Genomic DNA, 19628 nt, shown 5'->3' with positions numbered 1-19628 from the left:
GGCAGGGACACGCTACTTCCTTTCTCTTGTTTTTAGTTACAGAGTATGAAACACTGTTATGCTGCTATAATGGTAGCTACAAAAAGGATAAATTATATCTGGTTTAGGTCTTGTTAGCTATGAACTGCCAATCCAAAGTGTGGCAAAAAAGTCTGAATAGAGTCAGTCTGCTGAAAAAAATTTACACAGTCAAACTACAACAGAGAGAGATGGAGTACATATGGCATCACGTGGCTTGCTGATTGCAACCCATTACTAGAAACACTATCAGCAGGTTTTCCATTGTTAAATCAGGGAAGAAATATAAGCCTGGAAGGGTAAATTGATACAAGATTAAGACTTTTTTTAAAAACAGTTTGATATCAACATTGTATAACTCTACAACACATGAAAAAAAAAGGCTTTTAAGAAAGAAAATTATTGAAAACAAGTTTCATGAGAAGACCTACAAAGTCCATGTAATACACAGATTTCTCTTTATAAAAGTGTTTACACATATTCACTGTAATAGTTCCAAGTACCTCACAATGGTTTGTATATTTTAATCCTGAAAACAGCTTTTTGAAATCAAGAATATTGGCTTTCATTTTATTGATAGCAGAAACTAAGGCAGAGGATAGGTTAAGTGACTTTCCCAAATTAGATGAAACTGAGGATCTGATTTCATGGTATCTTCCCTATGATCTCTTCCCGTTTCTCATTAAGGAGAAGTTCAAGACTGTCCTTATTTTTATGGGTTATCCAGCACATGACAACATCAGTCCTATAAATGTTTTATTTCTTGAACTGCGGATGGAATACTATCAGAGATCTTAAATCAATCAATCAAAGAAACTAACAAACAAACCAACCTCAACGCCCAGCAAACACAGCACTTGGAAACAGAAAGTTTAAACCTCACCTGCATATTGGGGAAGCGATTGTCTGAGCCATGGAATCCACCTTTGCAGCTTTTAATCTCAAGCGGTTTCCTATTAAAAATACACAATTTATATAACTCACAAATCACATCAGCATAAAGTATATTCAGTGATGACATATTTACTTCTCTGTTAAAAGTTACTTAGAGGATGGTCCACAGAGAATGAGAAGTCTTTACAGTGCTTGGGAAGCGAATGCCTTTAAAATCAGAATGGTAATTTTCTCTGCAAATGTTATCCCTTTGGAATTTTCATGTGTCTATCAGAGTCATTTAAAGCTAAAGCACATGACATATGAAAAAAAAAATTATTTCAGGCTAACAGATTTTCATTTCACTGTAATTTGAGTAACAACTTTACAGTACTTTAAGTATATTCTCAATATTTTTATAGTAAGAACACTAACCTAATTTAGACCATTCAGATGGGAATCTTACAGTCTAATAAAAACAAACATCTAACTTGTGCTAGGTCCATACACACTATGTAAACACGCAGTTCTATTAACCAAACCTGATTTGCACAACTTGCACATATCTGTAGGGTTACACAACAGGACTTATTGAAAAGGTGCACTGAAAAACTCTTCCATGATGAAAGCCCTGAAGTATCACAGAGGTGCTCAAAATTAATACCATCACAACAGATACCACTGTTCTGGGACTTTTAAATTCTTTAATCAAAACACAAAGTAATTACTTATCATGGACTCAGTAAGTTCAATGACTGAGAAGACTGATTTCACATATAAATTATTTATATGCTCTGCCTCCATGGACTCACTTTAGAAATTCCTACAGCATGGCAAGATGTGCTCAAGTGTCTGAGAATGAGGACCTTAGCTTCTAACCTGCCACTACCTCCATACCCAGCAGGCAGAATATCAATAGCTGCCAGTTTAGAATTTAGCCTCCCCAGGCCAGCCAAACCTGCAGAAAAAAGCATGCATTGTTCCTTTGCAATGTCCCTTTGCTAAGACAAACAAGAATATCACACTCTTAACAGCTATCACTGAACCCCAAGCACTTGGAAGAGAAAACAATAAATTATTTGTTGTATGTTCAGGTACTGAGAACTGAAACTTACCGAGCAAGCTGCCACTGGGAGTCTAAATAAAAGTGCAGCGGTTCGATCCGGTCATTGTAGGAATAATGGAAACGCTTGGGCAGCAGCTGTTTCATATAAGCTTTGAAAGGCTGGTTTGGTTTTATGCACTGAAACGTTTAAATTAAAACACAAGGAAATCTTGGTGAAAAGCATATTTTGTGTCATGCACAGTTCTTACAAAGCACATCAATTGCAGATGATCTGCAATAACTTCCACTAAGAACAACTTAACTGCAACAGGTTTGGAGTCATAAGATCTGGGACACATGAAAGAATACTTAAATCACAAATACCAACTAGATTTGGATTCAATAGTCATTAAAAGATATTTAATATTGCATTATGGACAAAACTTGCTTTTTTTTTCCTTACAGCCTACAGTTGTATAGAAACAAACTGTACTGCATAGAATTAATAAAGAATTACAGTAAGACATGAACATCACAATACTTTCACAAGTGATAAGAGATTATCCAGTGCAAAAAGTCTACAGCTCTGTAATAGAGAAGGTAACTGACATTTTGGATTTTTAGACTGATCACACAGGGACAAATAAACTTTTTTACGAACCAAGATCCACTAATGATTTTTAAAAGGAAAAAATACCCACAAAAAAAAATCTCTAGTGTAATATTGGAATTTTTGAATACTGAAGTCATCTATACAAACAATATTGTTCTCACCAACAGCAGTGTCTGCACAAATGAGAGGCAAACAGATTACAGTGCAGGGATGAGAACAGTAGCCACAGAAAGAGCAAAAAAGCAAATTTGTTACACTGAAACTGACACCCCCCCCAAAAAAAAAGAAAATTCAATATCCTCTCTCAAAGCTGTTTATCAAAAAGGTGTGAGCAAGAAAATCCTGTGTGTGTCCTGGCAATAGAGCTGAGCTTTACACTGATGTGGCCCTCAGCTAGTACGGTCCAGATACACAAGTTCTCCAGTTGGAAAAAAAACACAATACAGGGAAATGAACACAAAGCTTTAGTTAATGCCCAACCCAATAGCTGTATGTCACCTCATTCAAATTTCACCTTCCCCTGTGTGGAACTACTTTTGTTATTGTTGCTGTTTACCAAAGGTCACACACAAAATCAATTAGGTTGGGAAAGACCTCTGAGATCATCAAGTACAACTATGACTAAACATCACCCTGTCAACTAGAAAAAATCCTTCCACATGTCCAACCTAAACTTCCCTTGGTGCAGTATAAGATCATGTCCCCTCATCCTGTCACTGAATCAAAGTACACATAGTACATAAGTTGTCCAGCAAACAGCTAATGCTGTAAAATACCTGTAAATGTCAGCAGAAATTAAGCTAGAGCAACAGATAAGACAATACTTACCGTGAGGTTTCTCACAATGCCTTCATAATTAACTGGAAGAATCATATGTAAGTATTAGTCACCTAAATTTAAAAAGATCAGATGTAAAATGAAAACATTCCCATCACGTAACACAAATAAGTTTTCAATAAATTTCTGGGCATAAGAAATTATTTTTCCAGAGTGAAAACCATATAAAGCAAGATAATCACTAACTGTCAAGTATTGCTTTTATAAAATTTCAGTTCACCCTCTCTTCCCCTTGACTAGTTATTTACAGCCTTAAATTTAAACTATATTAGTTAAACTTTAGTTAAATTTATTAGTTAAAAGTTAACTATACTTACAATTAAACTATATTAGCCACAGTTAAAAAAATAATCCAAGAAACAAGTTTTCAGAAAAAAAGCAACCATATGCTGTGTTAATCAAGGTGAATTTTTCTTTGCTAATAAGCCTTTAAAGAAAAAGACGCAAATGCAACTACCAGGACAGCAGTTTTGTTTAGCAAATATCCTTAGAAAGAAAGCCAAGCACCAGCTGGCTAAGTTTCAGATGCTTAGGCTCAAGCCAAAAGGGACCATTACATCATGTAGTTTGACATTTTGTGTAACACAGGCTCACTGCATTTCACAGTTACTCTGTCCTGACTCTGATATCCAACACTTGACTCAAGTACCTAAAGGATTACCCTGGCAATAGAACCATTCATAATTCCTGCACAGATACACGCCGTGCTAAAAAGACAGCTATGCTCCTTCATTGTAACAGAGCACACGTCCAAAGGAGGAGATGAGCCACTTCTCCTCTTCCTGAACTTCTCCAGGGAGAACCTGACACTGCACTTGACTCCCATGTTCTCCAAGTAAACATTTAAAACAGTTTAGAATAGCATCAAGCAGTGAGGTAAACAGGACAAAGTCACTGGGGTTGAGGTCTACAAGTTTTAAAGGGCACCGAGAACAATAATCTCAACAGAAAAAACCCAACCCACTGAAAAAAAAATGCTATTAAACATGAAGAAGGCTCCTGCATTCAACATTAAAAAGTACCAAAAATTGCAGGGATTAAATGTTCACCTAACAAATCAGAGTTTAAAATTTGTAAGTATTCATTGATTTTTTTTACTCCATTTTATTATTTATGTTTACTTGCACTTTACTCAATTACTGAGTCAGGCCATTAGGCCAATTTTTTATAACTAGGAAACATAATATTAATAATAATATATAAATGATAGTAACAATTTAACACTTCTCTAAGACAGAAATACTGCAAATTTATGCAAAACATAATAAACTAGGAAATGAAGTGAGAGGTGAAGGAAGGATTTTTGGGCTGTCTTGTGCACGGGTGGTCTTATTTGAAGGAATGCCATTCACAAGGCAGGAGGCATTTGCAGTTGGTAATCTGAGGCAGCCCATAAAATGTTTTTGTGTATTTGAATGTGGGATTCAAGTATACTGTCAGACTTGAAAAGTCAAGTGGTCTTTGAAAACACAAGCGCACACACTACCCAGTATTTCCTCTTCATCACTGTCCAATTGTCGCTAAGTGGCATGCACTCAAGTTTACTAAAGGAATACGTGGATCCTAAGTTTGTATGAAAAGTACAGAACCATATAACCCAATAACAGAAGTTAGTTTAGCAACTACATACAAGAGAAATACTCATCTGGAACATTATTAGGTCTTAGGCGAGCTGCAGGACCGGGTACAACTATGAAATCTTGGACATTGTCCAGATAGCTGTTCAGATATGCTGTTTTTCTGCAGCTCCCTGCTTCCATCCCTGTAAAAGGAAATACATTTTCTTTAAAAATAGGAAATCAGTGTAAAGTCACCTTGCTAAGGAGACAGGTAATTTTAGTTGTACAAGTCAGAAATGTAATTTCTCTGGTGTTTTTATCAGCAATCCCAAAGCATCTGACCCAAGAAGACCAGCAGAGAAAGACTCTCCAATTTAATAAATAGACAAACTTTCTTCTCTAAAGGGAAAAGAATTCTTATGAGCCTAAGAACAGGAGCAATGGTCAGACCAAATATTAATTCAGCCCAGTATCCTACCTAATAATGTTCTGCACATACCTAAAGAAATAATCAATAAGCAAAGAATTATTGACTGGTCTTTCTCCCTGTGCTCTTTATCAGTTTCCAGAAGCCAAAGGGGCTTTGAGTTGTTTATTGCATTTAAACTCCTACTTCAAATAATTGCTGGCAGGTTTACCCTCCATTAATGTCATAATTTTTATAAGCCTGTACAGATATTTGGCTTGCATCATTCCCTGTGGCAAAAAGCTTTGCAAGTCAATTTTGTGCTGCAGAAAAGTGTGCTTATACTTCATTTGTCAAGAAAAGAAGTAGAAAAAAAATGCTTAAATATGTAACTTATGGAAATAATTCCAGATATACAGAAAAGCTAGAAAATAAATCAAAGTTTCATATTCACAGTCTTCTAATAACATATAAAGGAACTGATAATAAAAAGGAAGATATGGCTTGTCTTTTCAGTTCCTCAGCAGTTTGTAAACGGTTCCTGTGCAGTGTAGCTAAAAGACAGAACCAAATTAAATCTATTTTTTTACAGTTTGCATTTTTTATTCTATTTCTTTTATCAACTAGTAATAGTCACAAAAGGAATTAGAATTACTTAATTCCTCCCAATGTTTTCCACTTCTTTACCCCTTCATCAGATAGTCTCTCTCTCACACTGATTATCTGTCATATCATCTTGATAATATAAAACATATTTTAGACGTATTACTCGCTTTGTTAACCTTGCCAGAAACATATAAGTGTAAATTCAGAATATTACTTTATAAAGACAGTTCTTCAAAGTTCTGATACATATTATAAAATCAAATTTACCATGATCTGATATAAAAATAATGTTCAGGCATTTATGCAAGTTCATTTGCTTTAGACCATCCATCAGCATCCCTACTATTTTGTCCACTCTCTGTAATGCCATAATGACCTGCAGGACAAAAATAGGAATATAAAGTAAGTGTTAAAAATACTGTTAAATATGTCTAAATAAAAATGAGAGCCTGCAGACTGCATACCACCTGCACTGTTCAGAGTTATCTCCACCTACAGAAGACTGGCTATATCTACACTTCACAGCACTTAGCCCAATTTTTTTTCTCCATACTGCACCATGACACAGCTACACATTTTTATGTGCTATTTTAGTTGCAGATGCTTTAAAAAAAAAAAAAAGGAAAAAAAACAAACAAACAAAAGCATTAAACAAAAAATATCTCACAGATTATACCCAGTGAGGATGGTTTTAAAGTATGAAATAGAGGATGCTTGTTGCATTATGCTTGGGCACAACCAAGGACAGAAAGGAATGACAAAGGACGCAGATATTGATGTGCTGGATAGAACAGAGGAAGCCAAGTCTGCAATACCCTTCCTCAAAATGCCTGTTGGCAACTGGAGCAAACTGTCCTTGAAATTGTGCTCTGAGACTAATATCCAGTCAAACTACTTTAAAGAAACTGAAAAAGCCAAACAAGAACGATCAGTCTAGCACTGCTTGTGATCAGGGGTCTGGGGCCCTAGCTCACTTGCAGAGGTACAGCACTGGAGCTACTTTTGAATACTTGCAAGGTTAAAAAAAAAAGTGTTTTCCAATGAAGTAATTCTGTCACTTCTCTGAACTACTAGTACAAGCTGTCTTGCTTTGTATCAACAAAGAAGAGATGCTCCTTCCTGCAGAGACTATATGAAAACCCTCAGGCTCCTTCTCTCCAGAGCATTCCTGACATACAGAACTTTAGAGCCACTTATAAAGCAAAGAAAAAGATAACCAATTTAATCATGTTCCCTATACTGCAGTTGCAATTATGTCTGCTACTTCCTTACACAAATAGCAACGACTCACAGCTCAAGAGGAATTGGCAAGAGCTTTTTTACTCTTGTCACCACTGAAGCTAATACCTACTTATGATGCCTAAACTCTCTGACTGTTCAAGATGGGAGAATTTTACAAAGGACCTGAATTTCCAAGAACTTTTTCCTTTGAATTTTTCACTTTGGTATTTTAAAATGTAAAGCTACTCAGTACTTTTTAAACAGTAACAGTCCCAAAGACTTCTTATTTATATAATAAATCACAGATTGTGATGAGGCAAATGTTCCTTTTATCTGTCTCTTTCTGAGAAGGCATAAATTATAACTGCAGGGAAATAAAGCCAAAATCCACCTAACCTTAGCACAGAGACTGGGGGAAAATGAATTACAATTGTAACATGAATACTTAACTACCTATTGCTATGCAAACCTCTATTCTTGCTAAATTGAAATTATACAAATTTTCTGTTCCCGTTCCCCTCCCCTGCCAAAAATCAACATGAACTATTAGTAAGTAGGAGCAGATAAAAGACCATACAAGACATACCCAAACATACACTAATAATTTAAAAGTTATTGAAATAAAGTAAATAAAAATTAGGCTTACTAAATAGGCTATTTTATGCTTTATATCAATGTTAATCATGGATGGATTGTCTATTCCCAAATTTTTTTCCTAAAAAGCATACTTCACACAATCTAAGTTAACCTAACATGAATTACGGAACTTACAGAGTCAGAGCAAAGCATCAAACTGTAAAAAAAAAAATAAAATTAGGAAACTACAAAACTACTTACTCCACTGCTTACTGGTCCAAACTTATGGCCCGAGGAATCTGGTTCTTCTAAATACAGAGTGTAAAAGTGTGGTCTATATCAAACGGTACCAAAAATGTAATATTTTACATACATGTTGAGACAGTTTGAAGAGATCATATTTCAACAATGGAGATCACATATTGGAAACAATGCGGTCATTCAGAGGAAAAATACATTAAACTGAAAGTTGCAACCTAATTTTAAAAGTTTTCAGTCATAGGAACAGGTTTTCACTAAATAATATTTTAACTTTGTTAGAATAAAGCATAAGATATGGTTTAAAACAGAAATTGTGTTTACAAAGTAATTCGTTGCAGTACCACTGGAACAGGAACTCACACAAATGTATACTTACCTTTCATCTTCAGGTAGCTGCAGCCAGCGAAGGACAGTCACCACTCTTTCTTCAAAGGGGATTGAGCTGCATCAAAATAATACAATACCAACTATGTGTTTCCAAGAGCTAAATCTTTTAGCCATACATTACCAAAACATCACTGTACTTTAGCAAAAAAAAAAAAAAAATCATTACAGGCTTTTTAGAGGGATACAAATTTGCGTGTCCTAATCACATGACTGTACAGGGGTTTATGGCCTGATCTGAATCTCCCTTGAATATTGTTACCAATATCATTAGAATAGTGCTCCCACTAATGCTTATGCTTATTATACAAAGCAAATAATTGGCCTCAAGGTGAAAAGTCACATGATGCAGGCTTTTATTCCTATATTATGTTTTGAAAAATTCCTAGTTTAGCAGTAGGGTTGGGTATTTTAAATGTAAATAGGTCGAATAAAAGTTTCTCATACTATGTTACAAACTAGATCTCTGCATCAATTAAGTAGACCAACAATAAGCACATTGACCTTTAACAACACGAGGCACCCACAAAGTAAGTATTCAGTGTTTAACACAAGTTAAGTAACAGTGCATCATCAGTTCCTAGGGAAGAAAATATAGGCAGCAAATCAAGAATCAAAAATTCCATCCTGTATGAAGGGTGTAAGAAGAGAAAATGATCCTAAGATAGAAGTGAGAAACCTGATTTCTTGGGCAAGATTTGAGATTATTAAATTAATAGTGATAAACATTTTCATTAAGCAGAAAATGTTTAGTTGCAGTTAAGAGCAATCACTGACTGAAATATGAATGCCTTTAATATTTTCAAAGTCTGCAATGAAAATAATTTTAAAACAGCTTACCACAATCAACAGTAAAACTTTACTTTTCATAGACAATATCACATCAAAGTCTGATCCATTCACTCATGAGAAGTATGGATTGAAATATTCTACACCAGCCACAAAAGGTTTGTATAAATAGAAAGAGTAAAGCACTAGAGCTTCAAAGCTGGTTATGCTTTTTACACCTCTTACCATTAAAACATTTCTTGAGGAATGAAAAGATAATTAAACAAAGGCTCTACATTATACTGAAACAAAGTTAATTGGATCCTAGCCTTTTTTCCCCATTGTACAAAATTATTTAGAAAAGTAGGGGAAGAAAGTATGCTTTCCCTGGCATCTGTCAGGGACATTAAAGTCAATTAGTGCTCCAAGAGAAAGGCATTTACATACCTGTTGTATATTTCATACAGGTTTGGAAAGGTTCCATTCACTGCTACATCAGACCCAGGCCAGAAGAAGGTCCCTGCTTTCAGCCCTTGGTACATGGCTGTGAGCCAGATCTGCCAGAGGACATTCACCATGTTAGCCCCCATCACTGAATCAGCTGAGAGCCGGCCAGCCCCACGGCCCCCTCACCAACCCCACAGCCTTCAGCCAGATCAGAAGCCAATGGTTTCACAGGGCACTCCAGTCCATCTTGCCTGTCATCACTATCTGCAGCCAAGCTGCACCTTGCAGGCTGATTCCTTGTGGCAAGCACTCACATTCCTGTGCGGCAATGCCATGGAGAGCCAGGACTGAGGTAGGAACCATTAGCAGAAATGCAATGGTGGAGCCATGGCTGAACACCAGGAAGGGGAAATGTCTCAGAAAACAGTGGCAAAAGAAGAGGTGAGAATATTCCAAGGACCTATGTCCTACACACTCTTTACATACAGAAACAGCATTTTGGTCAGTTCTTTTGATTTTACTGCTGCTCTTACAGATTTATGCCTTCTGCATCTTTCCTGCCTAAATCATACATCACTCTATTCTCAGTGGCCTGCAAGATCTACACCTGTGTGTTCTTTCCTCAAGGAAAAAAAGACCAACCAAATAAAACAAAACAAAACAAGCAACAATAACAAAAATCCAAGCAACAACCAAAAAAATCCCAGTCTTCCCCACACACTAAATATTTACATCACATCCCTTGCTCTTCTTCAGGCTAGCACTCACGCAAATTTTTCCATGCCACTTCATTTTCATGGCAATCTCATCAGTTTTGCCATAGGTATATGATTGAGCTGAGATGATTTTAAAACCACATCTTTGGACTTAAAAGTAATTTAAGCAGAGCATAAACCTTTATAAGTGCTTCTTATTACGCAATATTATTGGTCTGTTGATTTCCTCACGGTAGTTAACTGCAAGCCCACTCATAAAAACAGATGAAAATCTGGTAGCTATATTAGCTATTTTAAGTCAGCATTCTCCTTAGGGAAAATTCCGTTTAAGTTCAACAAAAGCGGTTACATTTTGTTTTGTTTGTTATTTTTTTGCTCTAGTACGGCAATTCCTAGTGGTGCTGAGTAACGCTTCTTGGCTGACTTAAAATTACCCTCTGTCCTCTTTCAACATCACTATGCATCCAAGCCATATTAGGTAACATAACAGGGTGATGTACATTATCAGTAGGGTATTAATACTTACAGGCTGGCCTTGGTACCACTGTGGATTAAACTTCTCCTCACTTTTAAGGGTGAAGGATGTGTTCCTTTTGGGGTCATACATCTTGTTATCAATTATACCATGAGATTCAGGATACAGCCCCTGTAATTGAGAGCATGCCTTGTTGCAATGTTCTAAAGAAAAAGAACCTTACAGCTACGCAGACATGTCCTTTAAACAAATATATCCATTGAACAGTTACTCTGCTGGTGACTTCTACTCCACCAGTAGCTCAGGACCCAATTTAGCAGCATCATCTCTCACTGCATCCAAGCCCTACCTTCCAACCCTTATTTGCTTCTCAGTGAGCTTTAAAAAATATTAGGCACTGTCCTTTGGGATCAAACTGAAAGATACTGTTTGAATTCACACATTTGTTGTATCTTTAGTACCAAAGATACAGCAATTACCTATGCTAGACCTCCATCTCATGAGCAAAAGCTCTAGTTTTAGAAAACCATTACATGAGCAATCAAAGAAGTGCAGGCACCAGGTCTTGGGTAGTTTTAGCAGACTTTGTGCTCTGTCTTTAATCAGATTAGCTCCTTCTTACATTTATAAGGGATGAAACACCACCACCATTAGGATCTTGCTACTTTTCACAAGAATGAGGAGTAGAGATAAACCTCTGCACTGTACACCTCACATGGCTGCTGGGCATGACTAATGACTCTTAGCTGCATATTCAGTCACGAGATTGGTGAGGATTACACAATTAAGCACCTCATTCCTGACCTTGTGCTCCCACCAAAGGTCTTGACAAACTGGAAGATAAGAAAGTGCAGATCCTAGTATTTGATTGAATTTTAGTTGCAGCATGATGAAACTAAAAAGGATGTCCTGGATTCCAACCCTGCATTTGTGTTGAAAACCTCAATTTTTCTCTTTCCTCCTACAGGCAAGAGGTGTCAAATTTACAAGATCAGCTTTGTGACGTTTCTGTGCAGGCTTAGGTACAGTCCACCACACAGAGCCAATATCAGAATGATGTCCAAATCTTTCCTCTCATTTCATACCCTTCTTTTCATCATGCCAGGCTACCTTAATGAAGTAGAATAAGGCTAGCAACTTATAGCAGTTTGGCTGCTCCCACTCCAAGAGTGGAAACTGCAATTTAGTGGAAATATTTACACAAATGAGGAGTTGCAAAGTGATGTGAACTTTTGGCTATTCTTGGAAGGACTGGATTTACTAACATTAGATCTGGCCCCTTAGCTGTAGTGTTATATAATAGCTGTTAACATAAGTTACATTAATATAATACATATTATATTGCAAAAGCAATATAATGCTTTCCCTATTCTGAAGGGAAAGCAAATTATTTTGATAATGCATAAAAATATACTATTCCCTTGGAGAAAACTTGATAATGAAACTTGATAATGAACAGTAGTGGAAACACATTATACAAGAATTCTTACGGTGACAATGGAGTAATGGTTGGGAAAGGTTTTTGAAGGATACACTGGTCTCATACTGGAAGTGTATGTTCCACATTTCTCTAGAGAAAGTAACAAAGAAAGTCAGCAAAATTACTGAAATCAAAATCTTGCAAGTTTCTCTCATGAAAATGTATAGTTATTAAAAAAAAAAACAAAAAACCCCAAAACCAAACCATAATATATTTCCACAAAGTTTTCACTCTTCAAAATTGTGGACTTAATTGTGGACTTTCTTCCCGTTTTAATTTACAACCTGACTAAAAGCCTATAAACACAAATTTTATATATGCCTAATGGCTGACTGCAATGGGGACATGAGCAAAACCTACAGCCTTTGTGAAAAGCATGTACAGATAAGAATGAAAAATGAAAGAAATCACACCCTCCAAAGTTGCCCTGGTATGCCATCTGCAGCTTGGGACCAACCAGACACTTAACCCTGGGTGCTCCCAGAAGAGAGGTGAAGTGGCCACTGACACAGTGGTGCCTGGCTCTCTAAGCCATCTGTCAAATCATTGCTTGTTTTGCAGTCTTCCTTTCTTGTTTGTGGGGCTTTTAAAATATAAAAAATAAGCTCTTATTCTAGGATGAATGTCAAAGTTTTCTTTTTCACAATATACAAATTATATGGCTTTAGGGAGATTAGTATACAGTATTTGCTAGTATGAAGAGACATTAGCAAGGCAAAAACAACTGAGCAAACCTTATTTAAGGGGTCTACATTTCCATCAGCAAACATGTGGGCCCCAATTTTCAGAAAGAAAAAAAATGCTTTCATGACAATTTAAAAACATCAAAACTACTTCAACAGATGCTAAAGTACCAAAACTAATGACCCTCTAAGAAGAACATCATTGCATCATCTTCACTGACTTTGAGTAATTATATAAAATATAAATAGAATAGAATACAAATTAAAGGCTTCATAACATAGGAGGTGTTGCATCAAGGCATTTTGAACCTGTTGGATTGGTGCTTCAATTAGATTTCAGTTAAAATAATATATTTCAACTGAATATTTATATCCTCTCAAGTTGCACAGGCATCCCCTCCCACACTTGTGTTCTGTAAGTAACGAATAATCACTTGTATCTTCTTTTATTACTGGAAAACACTTAGCACATTTCAACTACTTCCAAATCTGTTGTTGAGACTATTTTCCAAAATCTTAGTGTTTTGGTGTGGGTGTCGGGGGAGGTTGGGTTTTTTTGTTTTGTTTTGTTTTGCTTTGCTTTTCAAAGTAATAGAGAAACACACTTAAAAAGTTTTGCCAAAAATCCTAGGGGGTTTTTGCTAGGACTTTCCATCAGTTATCATTATTCTTTGTGGCTCATTGGCTTAGCTAAAGATGTTTTAAGACAAAAGGATCATTTGTCTAAAACTTAAAATACCACAGCATAATTGTATATGAAAATGTCTTCTCTGAACACCACATGCACATAGCAAGACTATGCCTGGCTTCACTAAAATCCCTCAGCTCCATCCTGAATTGTCCATCTTTCAAATAGCAGGGAGAGCAAATGGATAACAAAACATGGTAAAAGTGAAATTATGATAGTCTTACAGGCATCTACTCTGACAGATTTCTCCAAGGAGAAACCAGAATATTGCTGCAAGCATGGCTGAATTAACAGGACCAAATAATGGCAATATTCTTATCTACTGGAATTCTGCATTTGCCACCAAATGCTTTAAAGATGAAAAACCAGGCATATAGCATGGTCCTAATTTAACACAGAATCAGGCAGTCCCATAAGTTAGTGAATGTGAGTGCCTATTCACTGCTTTGTAAATGCTGTCATTCTTAAACTCTTTTTGAAAATTTATTAGTCCTATAAATGGACAGCTATGAACTCTGACACTATTTAATACAATTTTTCAGCAATAGTCGAGCAATTTATTCACTATTGTTACCTGTCTACACAGAGGAATAGATTTCATTACCCTTTTCTGAACAGTGAAGTCCTGCAGGAGTATTTACTCACTCATATAGAAGTTTATTTTTACAATATGACTGCTTCCACCATTTCTGGACACATGGAACATAAAGCACATAAGAGATTTGAAGCCACAGGCCCTCTGAGTGGATATACACCTCAGTGACACCAAGTTTCATTAATGAGAATATTTTTCTCTTACTAAAGACAATTTGCTTTATCTGAGCATTTTACCAATTTTTTACTATGAGGGAAAAAAGAAGTATATTTTATAGCAAAGCCCTTCTAGAATTTTACCAAAAAATGATCCAGAGTACTTTAGAACCGTAAACAAAATTCAGAATTAATACTTCCCCCCAGACTGGGGCAAGTATTTTGTTGGATATAAACATGTATTATTAGGAATTCTGGTATTAGAATCTTTTAAAAATATATGTTTTGACCATCAAAAACCTTGCAGCTGTGGAGAAGTGAAATTACTTTGATGAAGATACAAATATAATTGTATTTCTTATAGGTCAGAATTTGTCATGGGCTCAGTGCAAAGAGAAGTGCAAGTTAATTATAGAAGCCAATGAGAGAAGTCCCACTGTAGACTATCCAGACCAAAGAATGAAGAAACATGACATGTGTAAGTGGATACCGCAGACTGGAAGTCTTACAGATGCTTTGTGACACTGCTATCTTGTATCTCAGGCAGAGCTAGAATAATTTGTACTAGCCAGCCTCTCATAGAAATGTCCCAGAAATTTTCTCCAGCTTAAATTTTTTATAACAGCATCTAATGAAAACTTTGCAAATGTCTCATTTTATTCTAGCACGGAACAAAACTAAGAAGAACCCAAAACCTCAGATACATCTGCGAATTGTTATCCTCTGGAACACTTCAAGTTGTAACAACCACTGTGTAAAAAAGCAAGTATTTTTACTGATTTATTTTTAGACAAACTGAAACCAGGCACCCCAGGTAGTAATTTCTGAATGTCAAGAAGATTGGCATATTTTTCAGACAAGAAATACCATCAGTTCTCTACAGACCACAGCCAAAACAGAAACAGGAAAAGTAACTAAAATTATTTAGACACCACCAAATCAAGTAAGACACTAAAAAAGCTGGGGAATATTTCTTCTGGAAATGTTTGCTAAATTAAGGTTTTCTTGGATTCATTACATTTCTACCAGCCCTTCTATATAATCTCCTCTTAGTCTATTCCTTCTCTGTCTTCTTTTTCCAAATATAATCAAATGCTTTTCATTTCCCAAAGCCATTCCACCTAAATATGAGATGATATGCATTATAGAGTAAAAAGGATCTACTTATTTTGAATAAAATAGCCTCACAGCAAAAAAAAAAAAAGAAAACCACATCCTAAATATAAAAGGGGCTATAACTTATAAGATTTCACTGAAAATCCAAAGGACCCTTTCTTCAAGCCCTCTCTTGCCCTTCCACTCTCCAACACTTGAAGGTCTTTGTGCATGGGTGTTCCTTAGGGCAACACCTTCCATATTCATGGCAGAAGAGTGAGAAAAGCTGCATTTGTGGGTTTTTTTCAGGTAAGACATCATAATAGTTCTTAGACAAAGAAACTACTCACGTAATTTGCTAATAACAGGTAGAAGTCCACCCCAAGTCTGCAAATACTCCGCTCTGAAGCCATCCAATGAAAATAGTAACACTGGAGACTTGGTAAATCTGAACAAACAAAAATTGAATATTAAAAGACAGACTCTGAGAAACAGTTTCCTATCACTAATTTCAAGAAAGTTTCCCCAGACAGTGGAAATGTTCATTATGGGGCTATAAGCCAGGCCAAGGAAGTCATCCTCAGCAGAAGTTTGGCTGGCACAGTGGTGAGCAAACTGCTCCGGTCCCTCTGTTCGAAGGTTGGCAGAGCAATCCACGCCCAAAGAGGCTGAGGTTTGCAGCAGGGCATGCACAGAAAAGTCACAGCAAGGCCTGATTTCAAACACACCTTTAAGGTGAACAAGCCCAGATGCTCAGGTGAGCCATCGGTGGGTTTGGTACTCCTTATCTTGAAATCAGTCCCACTGAAGCAACACTCAGCCCCTCCAACCCCATTCTCCACCTCAAGCTAAGAGCAGGGAAATAAATAAGGCAATGCAAAGCCAAACTTTCTTTTATTCACTTTCCTCCTGAACAACCTGTAACCTAGATGAAAACAGAAGGATTTTCTATAGATATATTTACAGTGCACAGAACTGTAAGCTAGTCTAATGTACAGGGTATGTTAAATCAGCAACTAAAACACATATTTTTCCTCTCATATTAAAAAGATTATCAAACCAAAAAGAACTTGCTTACTGCTCCAGAAGTCCTACCAATCTCCAAATTCAAAAATGTGGCCCTGCAACTGGAAATACTGTAACAGCATTTCTGCCAGGAACTTGACAGATAAATTCAGATACAGATTTCACTGGAACCAATGAAAACAAAATCTCCCCGTCCAGTCTCCACAGGACCTATGTTTTCCAGTCTTGACTTGTTCCCAGATTCAGCCCTGTTCAAACAATTTCTCTCCAACTGTAAGTACTTAAAACATTGCATCACAGACAGGAATAGTAACTTCTGTAACATCAGTAACTTCTTCCTTGAAGAAAACATACCCTGTGTTTGACCTATAGACATGAGGGCATGTGAGACTGAAAAAAAAAAAATCACTGCTGTGGAGCAATAACTATTGAAAATATGGAATTTCATAAAATAATTTACTATTTATAATATTATAACATTAAAATACTGGCTTATTGCCAGCTCATTTTCCCTTTTTATATTTACTTTTTTTTAAACTTTGTTATACCCTAATTTCCAAAAATAAAACAGTGAGGATAGAGGACAAATATTATTTATAAAGTGTTGACAATTTCTTTAGTGATGTACGCCACAAAAAAAAATCTGAAGAGCCATTTACAAATGAAGGATTTATAAGCTGTGTGTCAGTCAAACAAATGTAACTATATTAAACTAAGGAATAGTCAGGCAACCAAAACATGACAATCCTAAGAAAATTTTAATGAACAATTTGGACAACTGTTCCAAAGGTCAACAAGCCAAAAGGATTTAATTAGTCAGAATTATTACATAGCCTACCCTATCCCCCAGATAGAATAAAACCTTTAAATGCATTTCTAAGATGCATGTTTGTAGCCTGCTTTTTAATTTATATGGTACAGGTGGGAACAAGAAATGAATAATTATCAGGTCAAAACTAAAGCCAGATGGCAAAACAGAGTTAGGAAACTTTATGCACTACCTTTACCCATATTACAAGTATTTTTTGCACCACAGATTCTGACCTCCACAAGTTTTGCAAGTACCTTCTCTATGTCTCTTCTCAAAAAAATCATTCACTTCAGTGCAGAGGTCTAAAAATCTTCACTGCAAAGTTCTGTGCAATAAAATGTGAACTTTGAGGCAAAGTCTGTTCAATATTACTTACCACCAAGTCTAACTTAAAAAAAAAAATTAAGAAAAAAACAAACCAAAACCAGAAAACCCCACCAAACTTAAAACAAGCACTTAGAAAGGGACTTTACGCAACCGTTTCTGGTTTGGCATTTGCAAGTAAACCAACTGTTAAATACATGTTTTGGTTGTCTGCAAATCTAGCTACCGACCCCTTTGCACATGTAAAATTAAACTTGGCAAAATAGGCCATTGCCACAATGACAGCAATTGCCCATTTCACTTCTTGTATACTCTGCACATGCCAAAACTCATATATTTAGTGATCTGCCCTAGAGCTCAGGGAAGCAAAGCATGACAGACCATGTTAAACCACACTCTCTTTGGAACAGCTCTAGTAAAACCCCCAGACAAACTGACCCAAGCTCCATTCTGAGCTATATCAGCCACGCATTTTTCCTGTCAGTGGCCAAGACTGCACTTGCTACTTAATGAATGGGCTGTCATGAGCAAGCAAGCCTGGGAGGCTCAAGTTTTGGTCCTGTTGGTGATTCATGCTGGCTGTGTCCAAACAGTAAGACAAGCGTGTTTCACAGCTCTTGGATAAATAGGTATGCCACAGTCACATCCTGACTCCAAACTGAAGGAAATGCAGTAGCAATTATCCCCTCCTATAAACTGGCTTCTATGGAAACATTATGCAGGCAACAGAGGCTTGCTGTGGTCTAGTAAGTTCACCAGTCTGGATGCTCAAGAGGCCAGAACCATGGAACACATTGCCAAGTTGACCTCCCTCACTGCAGGCAGGTTAGACCATAATTAAAAGAAAGAGAAAGAAAACAAAATAGGAAGGAAAAGAAAGTTCCCTTGAAAAGCTTAATGTAATAGACAGAAGACTTCTCATCCCACACACATTCATACTGCCTATATACAGCCATAAAGCACAGGAGGAAAAGCTTTCTTTTCCACTGAATGTACAGAAAGCCTCAGCAGGAGGCATAAGAGCAATGTCCAGATATAAAGAGAGATCAGCAAAGAGGAAAGTAATTAGATGCTCTTACAGCTCAATGAAGATAGGGCAAATAGTAATAGACCTGAAGTACAGAAAAAGACACAAGGACAAAAAGACAGCAAAAAGTCATCAGTAAAGCCATCTATGTAAGTACTAGGATAAACTGCTTAAGTAGGTTTGAATTGTCTGAGTATTATTTCACTCTTAGAATGGTGGGAATGACTAGATCACTCCTGAGATCTTACAGCCTATTTACTTTATAATCCTATTAAACAATATAGAACTCAGTTTTGGAAAGACTTAGTTGTGTACTTAATTTTAAGTTGTTGATCAGTGAAATCAGTGAGCAGTTCCTCTCACTGAAATCAGTGGGATTTTTCTGATTAAGCACCCCACTGAATGCTGTGTCATCTGTTGTCTATTCTGCACCACAGGTATAGCTAAAACCCAGCTAAAACTAAACAGAATAAAACCAGCAATCTGAACCCACAAAATATGCTCTATTAATATGCACAGAATCAGAACTGATATCCTGAAGTCTCAAAATGAGCACTGCAACTAAATTCACCTACACTACTGCCTACCACACAGCATAGGAAGAAGTGGATTGTTTACAGAGTTGTTACTTTTGGGAGAGGCTTGTGTGCTAATAGTCCAAGATGCACCTTCAGTCAACACAGTTTGATTCAACTTTGACCACACATCACCCTTTCCTGGGCTGGGTTTTATTGCAACATTTTGGGGTTTACCAGGATTAAAACAATTTTAGAGGAGTAACTATGTATCCCTTTCATGAGCTGAACAGAAAAAAACAAACAAAAAAACCCTGAAAACAAGTTAACCAACAGGAGTTGCCCTGCAGCATTTGCGTCAGTAACTTTGACTGTGGATCTCCACAAGACTCTTCTTTGTTTACCAACCTCTTGGGGGCAACGC

At 36.6% G+C, this 19628-nt stretch overlaps 1 protein-coding gene across 1 annotated transcript in view; it reads right to left on the bottom strand.

Moving 5' to 3' along the window:
• Window positions 1–19628, bottom strand: part of ENPP1 (ectonucleotide pyrophosphatase/phosphodiesterase 1) — a 53040-nt gene that overhangs the window by 11415 nt on the left and 21997 nt on the right. The window contains exons 6-16 of the mRNA XM_084201511.1: window positions 15852–15949; window positions 12296–12375; window positions 10857–10976; window positions 9615–9724; window positions 8392–8457; window positions 8016–8088; window positions 6225–6333; window positions 5017–5148; window positions 3378–3409; window positions 2007–2134; window positions 902–971 (exon numbers count right to left, since the gene is read on the bottom strand). Of these exons, the coding sequence (XP_084057637.1) occupies window positions 902–971; window positions 2007–2134; window positions 3378–3409; window positions 5017–5148; window positions 6225–6333; window positions 8016–8088; window positions 8392–8457; window positions 9615–9724; window positions 10857–10976; window positions 12296–12375; window positions 15852–15949 (1018 nt within the window). The remainder of the gene's footprint in view (window positions 1–901; window positions 972–2006; window positions 2135–3377; window positions 3410–5016; window positions 5149–6224; window positions 6334–8015; window positions 8089–8391; window positions 8458–9614; window positions 9725–10856; window positions 10977–12295; window positions 12376–15851; window positions 15950–19628) is intronic.

Source organism: Fringilla coelebs, assembly GCF_963513975.1.
Source record: "Fringilla coelebs genome assembly, chromosome: 3".
NCBI classification, from domain to species: domain Eukaryota; kingdom Metazoa; phylum Chordata; class Aves; order Passeriformes; family Fringillidae; genus Fringilla; species Fringilla coelebs.
The sequence above is the reverse complement of the archived record's forward strand: the minus strand, read 5'-3'. Positions and strand labels throughout refer to the sequence as shown.